Below are 19,634 nucleotides of genomic sequence, written 5' to 3'. Positions count from 1 at the left end.
TATCTGGAATATGAATCCACTATCCATGCTGGTTTCCCTTCAAAGTCCACTTTTAACATAATGCAGTGGTTGTAAAGTTGGAAGAGATTTTGAAGCTATTGTGAACTGTGGTGAAAAGATGCAAGGTGTTTCAATGAGATTCGTGCCATACAGGACTCAGCCTGAGGCGTTTTCACAATTCAACCATGCATTATTGTACACCGTCAGAACCCTTTCCAAAGGGCCACGGAGAAAGCAGGCGCTGCTGCACTCATCGTGGGGGTTAAGGATTTTCACTCCTGGGTCCTGGCCATCATAGGCATGTTGTTAAGTGACAGCTCACAAGCACATGCCACTACCTTTTGTCCCTTTCTCTGAGAATCTGGCCATCCAGGCCTTCTCCGCAAAACTAAAACCAAATGCCCTCCTTATAGTACCACCTAATTGTGAGTTGGAAATACTTGATGTCAAGGTTTGGAAAAATGTTACTTCTGGAAGCTTGTCCTTGGAATTTGGCATTGCTCTTCGAATCAAAGCACAGTACTCCCAAACACTTTTTGGATATGGCTGACCTAATTACAGGAATTTGCCAGGGAACTTGCAAGAACCCTTGTCATAATTTATTGAGAAAAAGGATGGAGGCCTCTAAACATAGCTTTGAAACTGTACTGAATACAGCAGCCACCACTTTAAGTTCTGTGGGCACTGTAGTTGTGCCATAGACACATGCGTTTATATGATTGACTTGATTTTCTGTTGACGCCAAAGCAAGGCTAGTAACTAGGTTATTCAGTGGTTAGCTGCTTTTAAAAAAGAAATTTGAAAATTCTATTAAAAGACTCACTCAGAGCAGAACTTTGCAAGTGTTCGTACTGAGTGCACAGGATTGGCTGTGCGCACTTTAGTTAAACTGGTAACGAACTGAATAGTAGTCACTTTGGGTATAAATATGTTTAGGAACAGTAAAACAATGATACAAACATAGAATACACATGTTGGCCAACTTGGAACCGTATTACACAAAATTATAATTATTTTGCTTTTCGAAGATGGCTGCCACATTTTGAATCAACGTGTTGGCCATCTTATGTTTTTTACTAGCTAGTGTGTGCATGGCTGATCCTGTGCACTTGGTTTGTGGCTTGGGATGAGAATAATGCTGATGCGTGTCCCTCCAGCCACTGAATCACTGATAATGGATGATATTCACTATATATTCTAAATATGTTGGCCATCTCAGAATGGTAAAACAATGATACCCAGTGAGCAATACCGCTCCAGGACGACTGCTGCTTTTAACTTCTGTTGCCACGAAGACTGGAGAGATGCACACTTGATCACTGACAAAGCATCTGATAACTGGATGCTACAGGAATGAAAAATAATTACTTTATGCATGTCTGACATGACTAATTAAATGTTATTAAAAGTGTGATTAATTACCATACTTTCCATATGTAAGATAGTCCAAAAGCCACTAAAACACTTCTGGGTATGATTCAAAATGATGATTGACAATGTCTCAAGCCAGTGGCTGAGCTGACCAGAGCGAAAGAAGCCAATGTTTGGAGGAGGCTGGCCCAAATTTTGATATATACATATTATGTTTATTTTGAAAAACAAATGACGTAGACTTATGTCAGATATAAAAAGAAAGTTAGATGGAAATCACCATGAACTGCACATCTGCAAACTGTTCAGCTTACATCATATCTGTTTGGGAACATGCCGTTTACATTTTCTTTTGTCCTAATAACAGAAGCACAACTTTGTTGTTATTGTTTTTGCTGTTGCTTTAATAGAGAATCTGGCTTTCTGTTTACTCGTTTGGATGGTTGCATGACTCAGAAGAAACGAGTAGAAGCTATTCGTAGCTTTCAGAGCAAGGCACCCAACTCTCCGTCGATAATGTTGCTTTCAATGAAAGCTGGTGGAGTAGGATTAAATCTTACAGCAGCTTCCAGAGTGTTTCTCATGGATCCGGTAAGTGAGAATATATCTTGTTGCTATATCAGATTTTGTTTTTGTGCCTTATATTGTGAAGATTGAAAGCTTACGGTTGTTAAATTTTACACAACTATATTTATTTTGTTAAGGTTTGTATTTGAATCTAGTTGTATCTTCTAGTTACTTTTGAGTTTCACTTTGAGTATTTTGCTCAGTCTCATAGTATGCTGATTTACCTTATTGTATAATATTAATTAGAAAAAATAATTGTCTGCCAGGCTTATGTAATTCATAAAAAATACATGCATGTTCGAGGCATGTGGGCTGCTGAATTCATATCTGTGCATAGATCGCCGCCTAGTGTTGGGTCCGGATGTTTGCACGTTGTTGTCCTGGAAGAGTCTTCGAAGTATCCTGAGATAGGTGACTCCTCCCCTGGACCACAGTGCGCATGGGCATCCTCTCCATCCTCAGATTGTTTTTTTCCGCCATTGGGTTCGGATGTGCTTATCTTGACTCAAGTTAGGAAAATTTAGTTCTCAGGCCAAAAGGCCTCTAGTTTTCGTCGGTACTGTTCCCGATCGGTATCGACAGTTTACTTGCTAGTTTAGCGACCTTCACAACTTTTTCGGATCCATTTCATCCGACCATCGACCCTACATCGACGATGGAATCGAGGACCCCATTCAAGCGGTGTCCTGTTTGCCACGCGAAATATCCACATATCGACGTCCACCCGGTGTGCAACAAATGCCTCTCACCGGATCACGACGAATCGAAATGTATGGCCTGTGCACGATTCAGATCCAAGAAAACTCTCCGGAATCGATGAGCCGCGAGACTTGAAGCACAGCAAGCGGCACCGGCCCCGACCAACATCTTCAGCACCGAGGACGAAGATGTTGAAAGCGTGGAAAACATACCCTCCAGCCCCGCTTCCGAACACGGTTCCAGATCGGAAGAAGTAGATGAAGAGCTTTTTCACAGGGAAGAAGCCGACGATGAGGTAGGAGACTACGATGAGGCCTTAGGGGCCGAAGAAGGTAGCTCTGGTGACGAGCAGGGCCTACCCGTCCAAACGGAGGATATCGCAGTGCGTCAGTCTACGGCTCCGGTCGAGGGATCGCCTTCGGGCCTTACCCAAGATCAATCCCGCAGTTCTTCTGCCCCGCCCTCTGGCCCGGCCTCGTACATCCAGCGAGAGCCATTATTACCCAAAAAGACTGGTTTCCCTTCCACGAAACCGAAACCAATCGTCGCACCGGTTCAACAGAAACCGAAAGTGAAACTAACAATGGTCGGCTCGAGGACCACCACACCTTCGACGCCAGCCAAAACCGTCGGCTCCGACCGCACCAAAAGGGACTTCGGTGCCGAACTCGCTGCAGCCGATGTCGGCGCCGACCCAAAGAGAAAGGCCATCGGTACCGCCAAAGCGCCTCGGCCCCCGGCACCGAAACAATCGGCACCGACCACCACGGTTAAAATGGCCGCTGCGTCGCAATCCATCTCGAAAGCAGCGACTACGGTCCAATCATCGACGCCGTCGACAGCTACTACCTCTCCTCGACTCGATGACCCTGTGGCTCCAAAGAAGTCCACTCCTACCTCTACTGAACCACTCGGCGCCAGACAACCGTCGGAGTTCTCGGTGCGACAAGTTGCAGCGTCCGTGCAACGTATCAGAGAAAAGGCAGCCCTCCAGCCCACGTCGGGCTCCGAGCCGAAAAAGGCTCAAAAGGCACCTTCGGCACCAACCAACATCACCTTTGGTTTGCCGCCATCCACAGCGCCAAAACTATTCGAGATCAGAACTCGTGTCACCCACACAAGAGCCCCATCTACTGAACACTCTCCTACTGGGACATCACCGTCCCACTTCATCGACGCCGACACCGGCAGGCTCATGCTCCGCAAGCGGAAGATCACTTCCGAGCAGGCTTTGGACTCTTACAGAATCCAGCTGAAGCAAAAACTGCCGGCAGAATCGGAACCAGTTCTTTATGAACGCCTCCACACCTCTTACCCAGATCCACAGTCCTTCTCTCCCACGCACTCCGACACGGACGCCATAGAGGACTACATGGGTGACGACACCACCTACCCCAGGGATATGGACCCTGAAGGCCAGCAGGACCCTGATCAAGCTTGGGATGACCCTGTAGACCCGGGTGCCGCTATGGATACCCAGGACACGCAGCTTTATGGCGCAAAAACATCTCCCACAGAGGACACTGCTGCATTCAACGCCCTCATTGAACGTGCCGCAGCCAATCATGGAGTGCAACTCCACTCAGACACAATCGAGGACGATTTCTTGGTGGACACTTTCGCATCCTCAGAAAAGACTGTAAAGACTCTGCCCATGTTGAAAGGTGTCCTCAAGCCAGCAAAGGACATTTTCAAGGAAACAACCAGGGCACGGGTAATAAACCCCAGGATCGAGAAAAAATACAAGCCCGCACCTGGGGACCCTACGTACATTAGAGGCCAGTTACCTCTGGACTCCATCGTAGTTGCTAATGCTCGCAAACGGGCACACTCGCAGACAACTGGTGATGCTCCTCCCCCGGACAAAGAGTCCAAGGTGCTAGAGACCTCCGGCAAAAGGATTGCAGCCCAGGCGGCAAACATATGGCGCATTGCCAATACACAGGCGCTCCTAGCTCGCTACGATCGCTCACACTATGACACGTTAGAGTCCCTACTCCAACATCTACCAGATGAGTACAAAGAGGCAGCGGAGCTCCTCATCAGGGAGGGACAACTTCTCACAAACGCATCCATTAAGTGTGCACTGGATGCCGCCGACACAGCTGCGAGAGCAATAAACACCAGCGTCATGCTACGACGACACGCCTGGTTACGAATCTCCGGATTCAAACCTGAGGTTCAAAATAACATCCTCAATCAGCCTGTCAACCCCGACTACTTATTCGGACCAGAAGTTGACACCACCCTAGAAAAGATCAAAAAAGACACAGACACTGCAAAGTCAATGGGGGCTCTGCAAACGCAGACATTTCGTAGTGGCTCCTTTCGTCGCCCCGGAAATAGAGGAGCGGATAGAGGACAGGGGTCACAGCAAACCTACAATAAAGGGGGCACACAGAGTACCTACGATAAAAACACCCGAGGTGGATATCGTGGCTCCAGCACCAAGGGCAATACCAGGTCCTCCCCCAAAAACAAACAGTGACGCCCTCTCCCTTCCCCCCGACCCCATAACACCTGTCGGGGGAAGACTCCAGCGGTTCCTGTCCACGTTTAATACCATCACCACGGACAGGTGGGTCAAAGATGTTATCCAACACGGTTACTGCCTCGAATTAACCTCCACTCCACCCACAATACCGCCAAAGCACCGTCCTATGTCCTCAGAGCACTTAGCATTATTACAGCAGGAAGTGCTAAGTATGCTGCAAAAAGGCGCAATAGAGGTCGTGCCCGTCCACCAGCAAGGGACAGGGGTGTACTCCCTGTACTTCTTAATACCAAAAAAGGACGGGTCACTCAGACCTATACTAGACCTGAGACCCCTCATCCACTACATTCTCTCAGAGCATTTCCACATGCTCACCCTACAGCAGGTTCTCCCGCTGCTCAGACAGGGAGATTTCCTAGCCACGCTCGACCTCAAAGATGCGTATTTCCACATACCCATACACCCGTCACACAGAAAATATCTCAGGTTCACTATTCAGGGCCACCACTACCAATTCAAAGTCCTTCCCTTCGGCGTGACAACAGCACCCAGAGTTTTCACAAAGTGCCTAGCTACTGTGGCTGCACATCTACGGAGGCAACACATTCACGTCTACCCTTACCTGGACGACTGGCTTATTCAGGCAAAGTCAGCCCAGCAATGTGCCAGCCACATGTCCCGCACCATTCACCTTCTTCACAGTCTGGGATTCTCACTAAATTACCCAAAATCACATCCCTAAACCGCACACGTACAACAGTACCTAGGTGCGACCATAAACACCCTGGCAGCCACAGCTCAGCCAAATTTAGTGAGGGTCAACGGCATGCAAATGCTGATCTCCAAGTTCAAACCCCAACACTCCCTTCCTGCGCGAGTGTTCATGCAGTTGATAGGCATGATGGCCTCCTGCATCTTATAGTCCCGCACGCGAGACTACATATGCGCCCGCTTCAGGAGTGCTTGGCACGTCAATGGAATCAGGCTCACGGGCAACTAAAAGACCTAGTGTTGGTGAGCGGTCGGGCATACAACTCTCTGCATTGGTGGAATCCACAAAACCTTTGCAAGGGCCGACCGTTCCAAGAGCCTGTTCCACAAATCATACTAAAAGCGGACGCGTCTCTCCAGGGATGGGGAGCTCATGTACTCCATTACACAGTGCAGGGACTATGGACAATACAACAAAAGAAGATGCACATCAACCTTCTAGAACTGATGGCAATCTTCCTGGCAATGAAAGCCTTCAAGGTACACTTGTGCAACAAAGTCGTGTTGATCCGGACGGACAACATGAATGCCATGTACTGCATACAGAAGCAGGGAGGAACGCACTCTCCACAGTTGTCTCATCTGGCTCAGAGCATGTGGAAGTGGGCCATTCAGAGGAACATATTCCTCATGGCGGAACACCTCCCCGGCAAGGACAACCAGATGGCGGATCTGCTCAGCAGACACAGCCACCAGATGCACGAGTGGGAGCTACACCCATCAGTACTCCAACCGTACTTCCAACAGTGGGGTCATCCAGAGATAGACCTATTCGCCACAAGCGAAAACGCAAAATGCCAAAGCTTTGCCGCCAGGTTCCCACATTCACAGTCGCAGGGCAATGCAATATGGATGAACTGGTCCGGCAGATTTGCGTACGCTTTTCCCCCAGCGCCGTTGATACCGCTGGTGGCACGCAAACTGCGACAACACTCACTGACACTCATCCTGGTTGCTCCAACATGGGCACGCCAGCCATGGTACACCACCTTTCTGGAACTTTCCGTGGTGCCGCATCAACGGCTGCGGATCAAACCCGCGCATTTAACGCAGAACCATGGAGAAATTCAGCACCCAGATCCGCAACAGCTGAACCTGGCGATCTGGCTCCTGAAGTCCTAGAGTTTGGCTACCTAAACCTGCCACCGGACTGTATGGAGATCATTAAGGAAGCTAGGAGACCCACTACCAGAGCTTGCTATGCAGCCAAATGGAAGAGGTTTGTCATTTATTGCAATAACAATGACATTAACCCGCTAGACGCATCCATTCAAAACATAATCTGTTACCTCTTACACCTATACCGATGCAATCTGGCCTACACCTCAATACGTATCCATTTAACCGCAATAGCAGCCTATCTCCAAAACAGGCAGCACCTCTCTTTATTCAGAGTGCCTGCCATCAAAGCCTTCTTGGAGGGACTTAAACGAGTAATTCCCCCAAGACACCCACCAGCACCAGTGTGGAACCTCAACTTGGTCCTCACCCGACTGATGGGTCCACCCTTCGAACCTCTCTACTCATGTGAGATTCAATTCCTCACCTGGAAAGTAGCTTTCCTAGTGGCAATCACTTCGTTGAGAAGAGTTAGTGAACTCCAGGCACTAACCATTCAAGAGCCATTCATACAGGTTCACGCAAACAGGGTTGTACTACGTACCAACCCCAAATTCATGCCTAAAGTTATATCGCAGTTCCACATGAATCAAACTATTGAACTGCCTGTTTTCTTTCAGAATCCACAAAATGTCGCTGAAAGAATGCTCCATACACTAGATGTTAAAAGAGCCCTCATGTACTATATAGACAGAACTAAAAACTTTAGGAAGACAAAACAACTTTTCGTTGCCTTTTCCCCACAACACAAAGGCAACGCCATCTCCAAAGCAGGTATAGCTAGATGGATCGTTAAATGTATTCAAATTTGCTATCAAAAGGCTAAACGCACATTAACGATTCCCCCACGAGCCCACTCAACACGTAAGTTAGGGGCCTCCATGGCTTTCCTGGGAAACATTCCTTTACATGATATATGTAGAGCAGCCACATGGTCCACTATACATACATTTACCAAACACTATTGTGTAGATGTACACTCAAAACAGCAGGCAGCTGTAGGACAGGCTGTTCTCAAAACTCTTTTTCAGACCGCTGCAGCTGACACTGGTAGCCGCAGCTAATAGGAGGTACTGCTATGTATTCTATGCACAGATATGAATTCAGCAGCCCACATGCCTCGAACTGAATATGCTACTTACCAGTATGCATCTGTTCTTGGCATGTAGGGCTGCTGACATTCATATCGCCCACCCTCCTCCCCGGCGCCTGTAGCAGCTGCAGCTCTCAGAATTACTGTATAGCATGGTCATCACTTTCTGTATCTACTCCATCACTGCCACAATGGCGAAAAACAATCTGAGGATGGAGAGGATGCCCATGCGCACTGTGGTCCAGGGGAGGAGTCACCTATCTCAGGATACTTCGAAGACTCTTCCAAGACAACAACGTGCAAACATCCGGACCCAACACTAGGCGGCGATCTATGCACAGATATGAATGTCAGCAGCCCTACATGCCAGGAACAGATGCATACTGGTAAGTAGCATATTCAATACATACATTCAGCAAACACATCCTGCTTCCGACTGTGATCACATGGTGCAGTGGGCCAGCCCACTTCAACCATTGGCTCAACTGTCCTGTGAGTGATGGCATGTTGCAGAATCACATGTGCACATCTCACTGGAAAGAAGTGTGCTTCTGTGCCAGGGCTGCTAGGCATGTCTTTTATTTTTCAATTTTATTCTTTTATGGGTCCTCTTTTTTTCTTTCCTTTTCCTTTTTTTACTGTCTTGCAGCTTTCCAAACAGTCTTATCAGGCAGCATGTTTGCCACTCATTTAATCTGCGACGCACCGCTTCCCACACAGCCACTGTTCCAAACCTGGCAGCCATCTTTTAAATGTTTTGTCCATAGTGTATCATTATTTTAATGTTTGAAGGTGGCACCACATTTAGAAATATATTATAATCCGTCTGGGATCAGTACAGCAATCAGCTACTACGCACAATACCATTTCAAGATCCCTACCACTGCAATATTCATTGAGTGAACATCTTGGAGTAGTATTGCATATTGTTTCATTAATCTAACTCTCTAAGAGGCCCAACACATTACTCTACAAGCAATGTTAAGATTTGAAAACAATGATACAGTCTGAAAATACTATTTCAGGATGGCTGTCTACTGTCTATAAATTATTCAAGCATATGCAGCGGTGACGTTAAAAATGTTTTATTTCTACTCCTTTAATTTCTTTTGTGTGATTTTTGAGTTTGTGTCTTATTGTGGATGAGCCAGTGGCTGAATGCAGGAATGGTTCAGTGAGATGATGCATGAGTACAAGGATGAGTGACATGGTGCAACTACAATGACTTATGAAGTACCTAAATTCAGTGACTAAAGACACATTTCTGTTTTAAACCAAACTCGTTGGTATTGCCAATGTTTTTCTTCACCCCCCCATAGATAAAGGATTCATAGCCATTGAGTTTTCAGATTCTTATTTTCCATGTTTGTTACCATTTTCTCTTCTTTTTTTTATATCTCCTCCCAAATCTTCAGGCTTTCTGTTCAATTCGTCCTGTGAAGGATCACCTCACACAGAGAAGAAATCTTCTTTGCTATCTTAGTGCCTCAGTAAATCTAGAAATTCCTTTGTAATGCTGTTGCACCGATTACAAAGAGTGGCCATATGACTCAGTAGGACAGTGAAAAAAGCATTGTGGTGGTGATGCAAGAGCCACATACTAATTTTTGGTAGTGGGTCAAATTGGAGAGCCTGGTGGTTGGACCTCTTTCTAATCTTCAATATCATTTGAAGACAGTAATACCAGAACAATTTGCAATTAGTCAGAGAGTACATCTTCAAGGGAGGGTTATGGACGTCTCATGTATACAAAGACAAAAACTATTCTCCTGTAGTTGAAGGTATTTCTCCTATTCTTTGAAAGCAAGCAAGTGTAGATTTTGACACACAACACCGCTATATATTACATAAACAAATCTTGTCGCTAGTCTCAAGACTTCTATGCAGAGAAGCAATTACTGTATCAGCAAAACTTAGTTGAAAGCAAACTACCTAGCAGGAGTGCGCAAGCGACACATTGAGCAGGCTAATTGCAGCTATTCGTAAGTGGCAGATACATTCCATTTTACTCCAATATATTTGAGAATTGAGAGTCAAAAGAGAGAGATTTTTTTGCTTCCTGCATAAAAAATAAATATCACATCTTTTTTTTGCTTGAGTTACCCATCGACGGCTAGATGGGAGTTGCATTTTAACTTCAAATTGCACTTTTTCTTTCTGCCAGTAATGGTGAGCCGCAAAGTTCTTCAAAATATCATAAGCAACAAGGTGGAAATCATTCTAAAATTACCTGATTTGTTAGAAAGGAGTTGAGCAAAAGGAAGTTTAGGGATTTAAAGGAAATCAGTGTTGCCCCCTCATGGTCGAAACCTCGGCAGAAAAGGTTCCTCTCTGCAGAGGATTAGGTTCATCCCCCAAACTTACAAACTCTCAACCTTCAAGCGTGGAGCTTGAGAGTATAAAACTTCAGTTGTACATAATTTCTGACAACTTGACAGTTGTGCTGTTACTAGACATTCTACGAATACATTGTACATGTCAGAATGGGTGATGTTTGCAGGTTAGTGTCTGCTACAAAGGCTAAATCCTCCACAAGCAAAAGTGAGAGATATGTTGCAGCTTGTTAATAGGTTTAACACTACAAGGACTCTGCATGAAAGCAATGACCATTTGCTTAGGGCCGATTTCTGCTTTATTGCATCTACTGGATGAGCTGCAATTTTTCAACGTGCTTGTGGTTGCTCAGTTCTTAAAGTAGTTGACAAATAAATTGTCTTTCCCCATCATAATTCACTTAGAAAATTTGAATCTTCTCTTAATATTTTCGATAGCCGTCTAATTTAAGCCAATGTATCCTTGCCTACTAATACGTCTTGCATTTAAGACAATTTTCGACCTAGAGCCGACATCTGCATAGAGTGGGGGATCCTCAAGCTTTTTGTGATTAAATCCCTTTTAGCTCTGTTCTCGTACAAGCTGATCCTTCGGTCTAGACCTTCATTTCTACTCCAAGAATTGTAACCTATTGGCCAAAAGATTATGCTTTCTTTATTCTGCCCACCACTGTATATAATAATAATTGGGGAGTAGTTTTACAGAGTGCTTTAAGAATGCAAGAGTTTAACTTTTATGGCCAACTATTTTGCCAATACAACGAAGGACTAGTACATTTAAAATATATTATAATCAATCTGGTCACTCTGCATGGAATCCAGCCTTTGCTGTGTCTCAAATAAATATTCCGTAAAGAACTGCAGGTTTACTCTACAATGGTTGTAACTGCTATGTCTGTTTAGGTGAGAGGAGCGCTGGTTCTTGACAATTGCAGCATAGACCTCCTGACACACATTCACACTCAAACATTATTGTATAAATTTGGGATCTGTCCAAAAGCTGACTTTGTTCTAGCATAATCCTGTGTAATATTTGCACCATTCCTGATGAAGGTTATTGCCTTCGAAGTATTTCAAGAGTGAAGAATCTTTGAAGAAGTATCTATTTGATAAAAAAAAAATATATTTACCTTGATTAGCACTTGTTTTTACTATATGTTCCTGTAGACTCCTGATAGCCCTTCTGCATCTCCTCTTAGAATAATTCAGGCGTTATTCTTTATTCCATGCTATTGATTATTATTTTAGCTATTGCAGTCTTATTTTTCCTGATTGTCTGGGTGGATGCAAGTGGCCTTGAGAATTGAAATCACACGTTTGGGTGGTGTCTTCATGGACCCATATCATGATTGGTGACGCAAACGGATCCATGGCTGAAGTAACAACTGCACTTTTTGAATAGGATGATAAGATTGAAGCTTCAGCTAGATTTTATAAAAACAGGTTTTTGACACCTTGATAAGTTAGAACAACGAGAGATCTCATGAAAGAAGTAATATCCATTGGGAAAAAAATTAAAGAAGGTAAGTAACTTTTTTCTCTCAGCAGTATGGCAGACCGAATATCTTTTAGAAATTTCTGTGCAAATGTAGCCATCCTATGTCTTTAGTCAGAATGAGATTTAAGATCATTCATGTGCTTAGTCTGAATTTCTGTATTTGGCTGTACTGTGAGGATCATGCATATTTTCAGAGCACAGCCTGCTTGGTGAAATCCAAATGTTTTTGAGTAAATCTTAGAGGAAGTTTATTTTGCCTGTCAAGGCGGGGGATGAGTGGGTCAAAGTTGTGTCCCCTGTACGTGCAGGGTGAAGGTGTATAGTAACATTGTTTGCTGTGGATTTTAAATGAAGACTTTTACTGCTACTCTGCAACTTTATTATGCAATGGAACAAATCTGAACCAGAAGACTAGATTTTTGCTTAAAATTATTCTACCGTATTATTATATATTTTCTGATAATAATGAGTGTTTGAGCTTCCCAATCAACAATGGTAGTTCGGACAGGTCAATGCTCAACATTTGGTTCTCCTTCGTATGGTAGCACCTCTGTCATCGAGAGCATCCTAATCCGCAGGGTTTTTTTATACTGCCACAGGCATACTGACATTTTGAGATATCCTGGCCTTTGATGATTGAGAGATTATCATCCCAATGAGAAGCAAATATTGAGCATTAATCCATTATACCCAAGAAAAGGACAAGTACATTTATACAATAGGATCAGCTCCTAAGCCAGTACTAAATGAATCCTTAAATATAATGCTTTAATTCACTGAGCTACATGAGGCCCTGAGGAAGAGACCAGATGTGGATCGAGAGATACCTATCGTTTTCATTTGAAACCAGTTTATCTCCCAAAAAAATGTTATTCAGTGAGTAAGGCAGATGGCATTTCCTGAGACAACAGGTTTTATATCTCGGAGGGACTGTCACAAGCAAATGTCGGTGACTTGAGATTGGACTCTAGTGCCTGGGGTGGGCTCTTGACTCTAATGCCTGCAGTGATTATGCACCAGTCAATCTGAATACCATTTGCGACCACAAGGCGAAGCTCTACATGCCGAATCGAACGAAGACACTGCGTCCAAAGATCAATCTCATTCCCAATCCAAAAACCTGTCCCAAGGTAGATAGTCATTGCACTTCAAATCCTCCACCAAGTTGAAGAAAAAAAATAATAATAATTCAAAAGGGAGACTCGGACCCCTCCCACCACTCTCGTACTCCTGAGTAGGTGCAAGGGCGTTGTCATCACTCTCGATCTTGCTCCTGAAATCTGTCGGACTCTTAACCAATCCCGGGCCATGCCCAGCATAACCTGAGTTTTCAAGGCCATCTGTCACACTCTAGCAGCTCCAACAGTTCAGTGAGGCCATGATGCTTTCCCTTTCAACTCCCTCTGAACCCCACGAAGCTCTCAGCGCAGTTGTATCCTGAGAACGGGGCCTCTACCGATGCCTTTGCTTACTCCGGCTCCATCTTCCACTTTGGTCCCCAGAACGTTGCCACACATGCCTACTCCAATGACGTCGTAGCACGAGGCACGACTCATTTTGCTCTTCAACCTGACCTTAACCGAGGTTGTGCTCGATGCCCATTGGTCTGCAGCCTTTGCCAGTCGGCCTGAGCTGCTTAACATCCCAATCCCGCAGGACAGACTTCATACACTACATTTTTTATTTGGGACGGACTCTAGTAATGACAAATGACACAGGAGACCAATTTGGCTAATCATATCACGAGGAAAATTGTTATAAGAACCTCCAGGATGCAAGTGGCCTTGATACCTCTCCTGACTCTGGCTTAGTCTCACTCCCAGGTCCTGCCACTGAGGAAAGTGCTTCCTTTGCAGTGGTTATATGGAGGGTGGCTGAGGTTCTCGACCTCCAGCTCCCAATTTTAGAGGTCAAAACCAACATTCTGACTGAAGTCCTTCAACTGGGGTAGACTAATACTGAGCCTCTATTGCCCTTTATTGAGGCCCTCACTGATGTTCTCTGGTGCTCTGGTTTCTCGGTGAGTAGACATATTGCGTGGAGCCATTGCCCTGCCCGTGGCAACCCTGCTGTTTTGACTCCATACCCTTCCTTGAGAGCTTAGTGGTACACGCTTACACCAGCAGGACAAACCCTAATGCCTTCCCGACTACTTCTTCGGATAGCAACTCTAAGAGGGGAGACCTTTGGAAAGAGGGTATATTTGTCCTTAAGTTTGGCTCTCCCTGTCAGTCAATGCCAGTCGCCTTTTGGGCCATTATTCCCACGCTCTTCGGGACTCTGTAGCTCAAGTCCTTCCAGGTGTCCCTGAGAACCTTTGTCCTTTACCGTACTGACCCAAGCCATACTAGATGGCTGTGACGCTGCCAAGTTTATTCCACGGATTTCATAGGTTGAGCCATTGTTACTAGCGTCGCTATCCTTTGCCATTCCTGGATGAAAGCCACAGGTTTCTGTAGCAATATTCAGTTTTCCATAATAGACATTCCCTATGATGGGACTGGCCATTTTGGAGATAAAGCAGACTCCGCCCTTGAGCGTTTCGAAGACAGCCGAGCCACACCTCGCACAGGACTTAGCTGCTCCGCCACAGCAACCGCATCAGCCCTTTCTTTCTTTTCACGGCTCTGGCAGGGGTACCTCATACAGACAGCCACTTCAGCATCCGCAGGGTTTTTAGCATTTCATGAGAGAGGACGTGGCACACTTGAATTCCGTGGTCAGAGACAGAGCACCAGTTAGTCTACCGTTCTTGGCCCTACTTGCCAAACAACTTTAGAAAGCCGTTAGCCAAGCACATCCATCCAGTTGCAGGCAACATCCAAGAATTTTATCGGATTGGCTGGCCATAACATCAGACAGGTGGGTCCTGAAGATCGTTTAGAGGGTGAACGACCTACACTTCCTGCCAGCTCCCCCACCCCTTCCACCATCCCCAGAATGTCTGATGGAAGACCATTTATCCATCGTAAACCAAGAAGTGCAAGTCCTTTTGGCCAACAGGGCTATGAAGAGGATGCCAACATAAGGAGTGGGTTGTGGTTTTTACTCATGGTACTTTCTGGTGCGAAAGAAGGATGGAGACCGTCGTCCTATTTTAGACCTGTACCTTCTCAATATCCATCGTAAACAAAGAAGTGCACGTCCTTTTGGCCAACAGGGCTATGGAGAAGATGCCAACCTATGGAGTGGGTTGTGGTTTTTACTCATGGTACTTTCTGGTGCGAAAGAAGGATGGAGACCGTCGTCCTATTTTAGACCTGTGCCTTCTCAATATCGTCCTCCAGAAGGACAAATTCAAGATGCTGATCTTGGCCCAGATCTTGTTTGCTATCGACCATTGAGAGTGGATGGTGGCGTTAGACCCTGCGGTTTGTGGTAGGGAGGAGCATTTTCAGTTCTCTGTGCTACACAATGGTCCCACCAGCACCCCTCATATCTTCACAAAAATGATTGTGGGGGTTACAGCACTTCTTCTGAGGTCCTGGTCCTCCTCTATAGCTGAAGGCAGGTTCACCTCAGGCAGTTGTCAGCAACCCCCAGACTACTCTGAACATCCCAACATCCTTGGGGTTCATATCAGCGTGCAGATGTTATGCCCAATTCCTTCCCATACGCTCCCATTCACCATAGCCTTTCTGGATATGGTCATTTTCAATGCCATTTCCCCCAGAAAGGAGAGTCCAGGTTCTTCAGGCTATGATCACGATCTTTCAACCTCTATCCTGGATCTCAGTGAAGTTGACTCGTAAGCTGCTGGGACAGATAGATTCCTCCATCCTGCTGGTCAAGCATGCCAGGTGGCATATGCAGGCTGTGCAGTGGGATGTGAGTGAAGTCTCATTGGGCCCAACATCAAAGGGATCCTTCTTCCTGTATTATGCCACAGCGGGACTCTAACCTGGTCCTCACCTATCTTATATGCACTCCATTTGAGCTCCTTCATTACTGCCCTTGCGGCTCCTCACATTCCAAACGGTGTTCCTCGTTGCCATAACATCGGTGCAGCAGATGAGTGAGCTTTGTCAAACAATCACCTTACCTGTGTTCCTAACTCTGCCTCAAACCTCTGAGGAGGAGATACTCCATCACCTAGATCCCAAAAGATTGCTGAGCTTTTAAATTATTGTACACTGAGTGGATGATCTACTCTTTGTGGGGTTTTTGGGGGCAAAGAAGGGCAAATATGTGAAGAGCATCTCTCACTGGATCGTACTCTACATCAAGATCTGCTACTGGCCAAGAAGCACCCCTCAGAAGAGTTACCAGCTCATTCCCTCACAGCCAAGGCTGCTTCCACTGGATTGCTACACAGAGTTCCTGTCCTGGATATTTTCCAGGCAGCTATGTGAATGTCCCTCCATACTTTCAATCAGCATTACTGCTTGGACCGTGAGGTTCACCTAGAGGGGCTTTTCGGACACTTGGTCCTACAGGACTTTTTGGTTTGAGTCAATTCACAGGCCTGTCTCAGAGTGAGTTTTGCTTTGGTATCTATTGAAAAGTTGAGGAACCTGCTTTTAGAAGTCTTTATCAGAAGAACAAGTTATCCAGTATTAGGGTATCTTTCATAGATTCACATGCCTGAATCATTCCCCGTCGTCGGGAATGGGAGTCACCGGTAAATAACAAAGTAATGTCCAGAAGACATAAAACAGCCATAGGCCTCAGAGGCCTTAGCTTAGTAAGCTATCCACGTCCTTATGTAAAAAGGACCAGATTTTGGCCAGAGCCAATCAGCTAACACCACCCTCTAGAACCTTCCTGGTAGGAGCTCTAGTCCCTCAGATTTTCTACCGCACGTCGTGCTCAGGGAGTCTCCACTCAGCTCTGCTCATTTCCTTGGATTTAACAGTATTTCTTCTCAACTTTCTGGATTTTCAGCATGGCTGATACACCTAAGAAGGGTTTATTCAGGCCCTGTGCCTCTTGCGGAAAGAAGAGGCTACATATCGACGACCAACACAAGGACTGCTTGTATTGCCTCTATCCCAGTCACAGTTCTAAGGACTGCAAGGTATGTCGGACTTTCTCTTCTAAGACCTTGAAAGACCGAGAGGGGCGCCTTTTAATCTGGCTGCAAAGGCTAAAGGACAAGGAGGCTGTAGTGTCCTATGAGGAGAGTGAGAGTTCCTCAGTTTCGTCTCACTCTTCACGTAAAAGACCAAGGGGGGCATCACCGGGCCCTTCGTCGCAGCCACCTCAGAAGAAGACGCAGAAAAAGTCTTCAGAGGTCCAGGATTCGCCTATTCCAGGGAGCTCGTCTCCTAAGGTGATGCCCCACACCTTCAAAAAGCCTATTGCCACCTCGTCGACGACAACAATGTCGACAGTAGCGTCGACGAGAAAATCTCCGTCGACAGCGATTTCAGTTACATCGTCGACGACGACTCTATCGACGATGACGTCCCATTCCATGTCCTCGACGACGACAACTCCATCGTCGACGGCAGGCAAGTCAATCTCGTCGACGTTATCCATAAAAAAGTCGTCGTCGTCGAGTAAGCTGTCGACGGGAGGGTCGACGACGACACCGTCGACGAGAGCTCCATCGTCGACGACGAGGACTCCGTCGACGAAGCTGCCAACGACGAAGACACCGTCGACGACGAGGGTACCGTCGACGAGAATATCACCGTCGACGTCGACGCCATCGTCGACGAGGAAACCGTCTTCATCGTCCTCGTCGCTGACGACGACCCCGACGACGATCCCGTCGACGACATTGATACCTGTAACGTCGGTTACAGCTATACCATCGAGCCCCTTGAGGGGTATGGACACAGAAGACTAGAGTGCATTTGTGCATGTACAAATAACGAAACGTGCATTAACTCCGGCCCTCACTTCACCCAGTAAGGTCCCAACCTTGCCTCCTACTCGCCTCTTTGAAGAGGAGGATTCGGACGACGCTAGTCTCTTTCCTGCGGCGACTAGTCCATCACAGCTCCATGTAAAGTACCAGGATGTCTCGGATTACGAAGACATTCCCCAGGATTATGAGGAGGTTCCTCATCAAGAATACATGCCGACTCCACCTTCCATGGTGTGTCTACCGGCATCCTTGGTCACAGACCTTCAGTTCTTAATATCGGACTATAAGCAGCGATTTCCGACTCAAGCACCTCCACCGATGCCTGCGGGGCCTTCCACTCCACGGTCACGACCGCCTCCACTACTTTTGCAACCGGAGAGGAGGGCATCTCCGCCTCGCCCCACCACGGACGACGAGGAGGAGGAGGAGGAACCTGAGGAAGGAGAACTCCAGGACGTCCAATCCCAACAAGATGAATGGGACGATTACATCCTTCCGGGTCCGGTTTCGCCAGTCCCTACCGCAGCCGACTCACCGTCCGACGACATCGGCGGTTTCCACAACATCATTGAAAGAGCGGCCCAGCGCTTCCAGATCCCGATGCCTTCGCATCAACAAGACTGTTTCTTATATGACTTTAAGGAACCCTTCAAGAAGTCCGCCCGGGCGATTCCGATAATTGATTATATTTGGGACCAGGGCATAAAAATAATGCAGAACCCTTCATCAGTACCACCGGTTCTACCACGCCTGGACAAGAAATATAAAGCTCCGGACACTGCTCCGGTTTGTCTTACAGGCCATCCAAAGCCGGACTCGGTTATCACTCAGGCTGCGCAGAGGAGGTCAAACAACCCAGCTGCGCTGTTGACAGCTCCGCCGGATAAAGAAGGACGACGTATGGATAGCATAGGGAAACGTTTCTCCTCTATGTCAGCCTTAACAGTGCGTGCCTCCAACGCTACTGCACTATTGGGACGGTACAACCGACAAATGTGGGCGGACATTGCCCCATACCTAGCAGATTTGCCTTCTGAATCAAAAGAAGAGGCAAGGAAGATTCTGTTGGAGGGTGAAAGATCTGCCACGGAACTGATAGACTGTGCAATGGATATTGCTTCCACAGGTTTTAGACAGCTGGCTGGTGCGGCTGTTCTCCGGCGCCAGGGTTGGCTCAAGGCAACTTCTTTCAGGCCGGAGGTCCAGACAAAAGTCCTGGACATGCCTTATGATGGCCAGCTTCTATTCGGTTCTCTTATTGACGAGGCATTGCAAGGTATCAAAAAAGATACAGATACTGCCAGAGCCCTGGGGTCTCTGCAATCTCGGAACCCTTCCTTTCGTGGGTCAAGAGGAAGAGGTCAGACTTCCACCAGAGGAGACTTTCAACAGCGTTCCTCTTTCTCCTCTTCCCAGCAGTACCGTCCACAATATCAGCAGCGACAACAGTCTTCTTACCACAAAACTTCCTTTCGTACCAGAGGAGGAAGACAAAAGGGTGCCGCGCGGCGGCAATGACTTCCGGATGCAGCCGGTCTCAAACTTGTCTCCACCCTACAAGATTGGCGGAAAAATCTCCCATTTTCTCAAAAATTGGCAAACGATAACTACGGACCGATGGGTCCTCCAATTAATACAATTCGGCCATTCCCTGGAATTCATACAAATTCCTCCTCAAACTCCTCCCCGCCAAAGGACTCACAAAAACCTACGCCCATTACTCCAAGCAATAACGATTATGCTTCTAAAGTGAGCTATAGAGAAAGTTCCCCTAAGCCAACGAGGGAGAGGGTTCTACTCCCATTTCTTTCTCATCCGAAAGAAAGAGAAAAAATGGAGACCCATATTGGACCTCAGAAATCTCAACAAATTTC

At 46.5% G+C, this 19,634-nt stretch overlaps 1 protein-coding gene across 6 annotated transcripts in view; it reads left to right on the top strand.

Moving 5' to 3' along the window:
* HLTF (helicase like transcription factor) overlaps positions 1–19,634 on the top strand; it is a 397,768-nt gene that overhangs the window by 344,327 nt on the left and 33,807 nt on the right. For all 6 annotated transcript variants that reach the window (XM_085635054.1, XM_085635052.1, XM_085635053.1 and 3 more), the window contains one exon: positions 1,782–1,962. In XM_085635054.1, coding sequence (XP_085491180.1) covers positions 1,782–1,962 — 181 coding nt within the window. The remainder of the gene's footprint in view (positions 1–1,781; positions 1,963–19,634) is intronic.

Source organism: Triturus cristatus, chromosome 11, assembly GCF_964204655.1.
Source record: "Triturus cristatus chromosome 11, aTriCri1.1, whole genome shotgun sequence".
NCBI lineage: Eukaryota > Metazoa > Chordata > Amphibia > Caudata > Salamandridae > Triturus > Triturus cristatus.
The sequence above is the reverse complement of the archived record's forward strand: the minus strand, read 5'-3'. Positions and strand labels throughout refer to the sequence as shown.